This window comes from Orycteropus afer, unplaced genomic scaffold (assembly GCF_000298275.1).
Source record: "Orycteropus afer afer isolate SDZICR_OR568_19922 unplaced genomic scaffold, OryAfe1.0 scaffold00024, whole genome shotgun sequence".
Taxonomy (NCBI): Eukaryota; Metazoa; Chordata; class Mammalia; order Tubulidentata; family Orycteropodidae; genus Orycteropus; species Orycteropus afer.
The window spans coordinates 9,219,916-9,226,876 of NW_006921611.1; the positions used below are offsets into that span (position 1 = coordinate 9,219,916).

General features: G+C 36.5%; 1 protein-coding gene across 1 annotated transcript in view; it reads right to left on the reverse strand.

The window, feature by feature from the left end:
• The window catches only part of LOC103192141 (disintegrin and metalloproteinase domain-containing protein 2-like), a 147,235-nt gene that overhangs the window by 110,563 nt on the left and 29,711 nt on the right, over positions 1–6,961 (reverse strand). Inside the window, exon 6 of the mRNA XM_007935066.1 lies at positions 2,591–2,609. Within this exon, the coding sequence (XP_007933257.1) occupies positions 2,591–2,609 (19 nt within the window). The remainder of the gene's footprint in view (positions 1–2,590; positions 2,610–6,961) is intronic.

Below are 6,961 nucleotides of genomic sequence, written 5' to 3' on the forward strand. Positions count from 1 at the left end.
TGGAATGTTGTTGTTGTTGTTGTTTGCCATTGAGCCGACCCCGACTCATAGCGACCCCTCCTTGGGTTTCCGAGGCAATATCACTACGGAAGTAGGATTGCCCAGCCTTCCTTCTGAGGAGTAGCTTGTGGGTTTGAACCTCCAGCCTTCTGGTGAGCAGTCAAATGCCTTAGGCACTACGCTACCAGAGCTCCTAAGATGGTGGAATACACAAACCCTCTTCAACAAAGGAAAGAGGAACCAATTAACACAGATACAGAAGATAATCCTGGAGCCCTGAGCTTTGAAAGGAAGGATACATAAATGGACTAAACTCCAAGTAGTAGAGGAATCTGCATGAAAATAGTGAATAAAGAGACAAACAGAGCTGCAGGCTGTCAGTGATCCTGACAGCATGGACAGTTTGGATATTGTCAAGTGGTGTTAGGACCTAAGAATTAATCTAAAAATCTGCTCTGGTAGTCAGGGGCTGCACAGAGGACTGCACTGGTGGCTGATGAATAAAAGGGGAAACAGAAAAGAAGATAAAATGAGATGTGAACTTTTGGCTATGAGGTCCCAGTCATTTTGAATGTTTACAAGTGGTTCAACCATTCTGAAAATTTAAAGTGACAGCATTCTCTCAGATTCCAAGAATTTAAGAATAAGCTCCACTTGCCTGGGACCACAAGGACATACCTGACATGAAGAACTGGAAAGGTGCAATATTCCACTTGTTACTCTTATACCCCACACCCTGTTGGTGAACAGAGGTGTGGCCATCCCTCACTCCCACCCACCTTCTGGATGGGCAGGAATTCCGTCCCAGTCTGTGTGCTCTGATGGAGCCTGGATGCCCTGCCCTGCCCCACCTAGATTTTTTTTTTTTTTTTTAAAGTTTGTTTTTGTCTGTTTTAAAAGTATTTTTTTTCCATCCTTTTTATTGTTATTCTTTCTTCTTCCCTTCCTAAATTCTAGTTTTCCAGCTCTTTCTTTCTTGCCTTTTCCTGGTTCCCATTTTTTTCTTTCTTTCTTGTGATTCTCCCCATTCCTTGTTTCTCTTTTTGCATTTTCCCCATTTTTTTTCTTCATTATTCTCCTACTTAGCCTCTTTTCTCTTATTCTTTCCCCACCATATATTTTGGGGCTTTTATTCCTCCCTTTTTTCTGTTCATATTTCTTTTGGCTTTTTAAAGTATTTCTTTCAATATTTTCTCTCATTTATTGCCATTCCCCTTTTTTTTCCTTTCTTTTTCTTTTTCTTTTTCTATTTCTCCCTTTGGTGATTGTTCCTGTGTGTTTATGTGGTGCGTGTTTTTTCTCCTCTTGCTTTTACTTTTTTGATGGTTTCTGGTTGTTGTTTTGTCTAACTGACTGGGAGACTGCAACCATGTCCTTATGACCCAAACACACTCACACCTCCTGCAGCTCCACTTAGTAAGTGAGGGCCACGACTTCCTTCTGCACCTCCTGGCCAATGATACATGACCACCAACTAGAATCTGACTCACCCTTAAATGCTCTTCATAAACAATTAACAGAGATCTGTGCAGCCACTCTTATTCTCTATCACACCCACCAGGAGACAGGTGGTGAGTGCATAAATACTGCCAATTAGTGAATAGAGGAGAACAATACCTTGCTTACTTAGATACATAAAAAAAAAAGAAAATGAACATCTCGGGTGAATCACTCCAACATACAATCAGCAATTAAATAAAAATACAACAAAGTCACAATATCTAAGAGACAACAAATCATCACAGTCCACACAAAGAAGCAAAATAAAGCAGTAGAAACAAGGGAGGAGGATACAGACCCAGAACATATCTCTGAGAAGAAGCAGCATTGGAACTTCCTGATAAAGAATTCAAATGAATTATATTTAGGTACCTTCAGTTAATTGAGAGACAGATCAAAGAAAACACTGACAAAATTAAAGGAAGTACAGACAAAACCCTACAACAATTTTGGAAGTAAAAACAAGAACAAAATGACAAAATAAATGAAAAAGAAAAATGATACAAAATCTACAGATAGAAATCCAGAACACTAATACTAAATTTTCAGTAATAGATAACTCATTGAAAGGGCAAAGGAGTAGAATTGAATCAATGGAAAACAGAATTAATGAGATTGAAGACAAATACCTGAATACTTCTTTTGAAAGGGATTGATCAGAAAAAAGATCAAAACAAAGTGAAGAAAGCCTAAAATTCATGTGGGATACCATCAAAAGGAATAACTTACATGTAATCGGAATTCCAGAACAGGAAGAGAAAAAGAAAACCACTGAGAAAATTGTCCAAGATTTGTTGGAAGAGAACTTTCCTGATATGATGAAAGATGAGAATATATCCATTCATGAAGTCCAACAAACCCCAAACAGGATAAACCCCAAAAGAAAATCACCAAGACATATTATAATCAAACTCACCAAAACCAAAGACAAATATGGAATCCTGAAAGCAGCATGGGAAAAATGAAGAGTTCCCTACAAAGGGCAGCCAATAAGAATAAGCTCTGATTTCTCACCAGAAATGATGTAAGCGAGAAGGCAATGGGATAGTATATCTAAAACCCTGAAAGAGAAAAAATTTCCAACCAAGAATTATATACCCAGAAAACTTCTCCTTCAAATATGATGGTGAAATTAGGAGATTTACAGATAGGCAGAAATTAGGGAAATTTGGTAAATCCACACTAACCTACAAAAGATACTAAATGAAGTCCTTTGTATAGAGAACCAATAATAGCAAACAACAAACAATTAATACACATGATGACATAACCCAGAAACCAAGCCAGTTACAGAAATATCCAAAGTAAAATAAGTTTACAAGATTGCAAACAGGGAATCAAGGACATCAATTGACAAATGAGGAAAACTACAAAAAGGAAAAAAAAAAAAAAAGGAAAAGAAAACAGTGTTGTTACAGAACTTCTAAATGGTGAGGAAGTTGAGAGAGTTGCAAGATAGAATGGACTGTTCTAAATGGGAGGAGAAAATTATAAATCACAGAGTAACCTCAAAGAAAAATGATAAAGTATCCCATCACAATAAGAAGACAAGCACAAATACTTAGCAAATTCTAAAACAATGGCAACAATGGAAAGGATAATGCAATTATAAACAAAATGAGCTCAGCACAGAATATTATATGGAACAAAGAAAATAGGAACACCATGAAGAAACACATAACAAAATGACAGAAACAAATTCATATTTGTTGATAATTACACTGAATGTGAATGGATTATATGCACCACTCAAGAGACAGAGAGTTGCAGACTGGATAAGAAAACATAGCCCATCACTAACCCATCTGCAAGAGACACACCTTAGAGACAAAGACAGAAATAGACTAAAAATCAAAGGATGGTAAAAGATATATCAAGCAAATGGCAACCAAAAAACAGCAGAAGTGCTACTATTAATTTGATAAAATTAACTTTAAGACAAAAAATTAAATAAGATAAATAAAAAATAAGAGACAAGGAAAGACATTACATAATGACTAAAGGATAAATTGAACAAGAAGATATAGCCATAATAAATATCTATGGACCTGATGAAAGAACCCCAAAATACATAAACCAGACTTTAACAGAATTGAAAAGACAAATAGATGACTGTACAGTCAGAGCAGGAGGTTTTACTATGCCACTTTCAATAAAAGATAGAACAACTGGAAAGAAACTCAACAAACACACAGAAGAACTAAGTAATAAAATCCACCAATTTAACCTTATAGACGTCTACAAAGCACTTCACCCCAAAACAGCACAATTACACATTCTTTTCCAGTGCACAGGAGCTCTGGTGGTGTAGTGCCTAAGATATCTGACTGCTAACAAAAAGGCTGGAGGCTCAAACCCACTAGCTGCTCCTCATAAGGAAGATTGGACAATCTACTTCTGTAGTAATACTGCCTTGGAAAACCAAGAAGAGGTTACTATGAGTTGGATCTGACTTGATGACAGTGAGTTTGTTTTTAGTTTTGGTTTTACTAATGCACATGGAACATTCTCCATGAAAGACCATATGTTAGGCCATAAGCAAGTCTTAATAAATTTAAAAACATTGAAATACTGCAAAGCATCTTCTCAGATCACAGTGATATAAAATTAGAAATCAACAACAGGAAGACCAATGGAAATAGAGCAAACACATGGAAACTGAACAACACCCTCCTTAAGAATGACTGGGTAATAGAAGAAATACAAAATTAAATTTAAAAACTCCTTGAATCAAACAAGAATGAAAACACAATATACAAAAATTTTTGGACACAGCAAAAGCAGAGATCAGAGGCCAATTTATAGCAATAAATTAATACACAAAAAAAGAAGAGTCAACTTAAACCAGTATTTCCAACAATTAGAAGGAGAACAGCAAGAAAAGCCTAAAGTCAACAGAAAAAAGGAAATAATAAAGATTCAAGCAGAAATTAATGAAACAGAAAATAGAAAGACAATAGAACATATCAACAAGATCAAAGTTGGTTTTTTGAAAAGCAACTGGCAAATTTAACAAAGAGAAAGAAGGAGAGAATACAAGTAACATGAATAAGAAATGAATTTGGCAACAACACAACAGAACCAACTGAAATTAAAAAGATAATATCAGAATACCATGAAGAACAAATTTGAAAAATCTAGAAGAAATGGACAGATTTCTAGAAACACACCACTTCCCTAAACTAACACAGACTATGGTGGAGAAGTTGAACGACCCATAACAAAAGAAGAAATTGAACAAGTCATAAAAAATTACCAACAATAAAAACATCCTGGCCCAGAATTCTCACCAGAAAATTTTATCAAACGTTCAGAGAAGAACTGACACCAATCCTATTCAAACTATTCCAGAACACAGAAAAGGATGGAATCCTCCCTAATTCATTTCATGAAGCAAGCATAACCTTGATACTAAAACCAGACAAAGACATCACTCAAAAGGAAAACTACAGACCAATATCCCTCATGAATATCAACACAAAGATATTCTCCCAAATCCTAGCCAACAGATGCCAACAACATATGAAAAAAATAATATGTTATTATCAAGTATATCAGGTACTGAAGGATGGTTCAACATTAGGAAAACAGTCAACATCATCCATCACATAAATAAAACAATGGAAAAAAACACATGATCATATCAATCGATGTACAAAACTCATTTGATAAAATCCAATATTCAATCTTGATAAGAATTCTCTTCAAAATAGGAATAGAAGAGATTCCTCAACATAATAAAGGTCATATATGCAAAACCAACACCAACATTATTCTGCATGGAGAGAGACTGAAACCATTCCCCTTGGGAACAGGAACCAGACAAGGATGTCTTCTATCATCATTTCTTTTCAACATTGTATTGGAAGTCCTAGCCAGGGCAATAAGGCAAGAAATGGAAATCTAAAGCATTCAAATTGGCAAGGAAGAAGGACAACTAGCACTATTTGCTGATGATATGATCCTATACATAGAAAACCCAAGAGACTCAGCCAAAAAAACTACTGGAAGTAACTGAGAGATTTAGCATAGTGACAAGATACAAGATCAACATACACAAATCAGTTGGATTCTACCTCAACAACAAAAAGACAAATAATCCAATAAAAAAATGGGCCGAAGACATGAATAGACCCTTCATCAAAGAGGATATCCAGGAGGCCAACAAATATGAAGAAATACTCACAATCATTAGCCATTGGAGAGATGCATATCAAAGCAACAATGAGATACCATCTTGCTCCAGCACTAGTAGCAAAGTTCAATAAGGAAGAAAATAACAAATACTGGCAAGGATGAGGAGAGATTGGGACACTCATACACTGCTGTTGGGACTGTCAAATGATACAACCACTGTGGAAAGCAGTATGGCAATTCCTTAAAAAGTTGGAATTAGAAATACCCTATGGCCCAGCAATTTCATTACTAGGTATATATCCTAAAGAAGTGAGAGCCAGGACAAGAACAGATATATGCACACCCATGCTCATTACAGCACTATTTACAATAGCAAAAATATGGAAACAACCTAGGTGCCCACCAACTAAGCTATGGTGCATACACAATGGGATACTATGCAACCCTAAAGAATAACATAGAATCTGTAAAACACCATATAACATGGATGAACTTGGAGGATATTATGCTGAGTGAAATAAGTCAATTACAGAAGGACAAATAGTATATTAGTCAGTATTGTAAAAAGATCAAGGAAAGGTTTATATACAGAAAGAAATTCCTTTTGTTGGTTACCAGAGGTGGGAGGGGAGGGGAAGGAACACTGTTAGGTAGAGACAAATATTGATTTGGGCGAAGAGAAGGGCAATGTACCAAATGTGAGTGATCAACACGGTGGCATTGAGGAGGAGGAAGACATAGAGAGGTGAACGGGAGGTACAGACAACAAAGATGAACCCTTTTGCACATACAGTACTGTGTTGTCAGTGATGGCAAACATTGATATACAGGTGGATAGATAGGTGGACAGGCTGAATGATTTGGTCTGTCTATGCAGGGAGGAGTGTGTCCAAGACCATGCATAGGGTTGGCAGATAATGTTTCTATAAGTATATTGGTATGTTCTGTGAAAATGTCCAGGTATATAGTAGAGCTGACAAGGAACAAGGTTGTACTCACTTCTTGGCCACAGCCAGCTATCCAGAGGGAGCAAGTAGTTGGATCTGTGGGCTCAGGACCATGGTCACAGGGGACTTCAAGCTCAACTGGCATAACATATTATATAAAAATATTGTTCCACATCCCACTTTGGCAAGTAGCAACTGGGATCTTAAAAGCTTCCAAGCAACCATCTATATGAAGTGATGAGTTTCTCCTTGTCCGCAAAGAATAAAGAAGAAAACCAATGATTCATGGAAGCAATTAGTCCAAGCAACTGGTACACCATGCAATCCTCTGCCTATATGACTATGAAACCAGAAGAACTAGATGGTGCCCATTTACC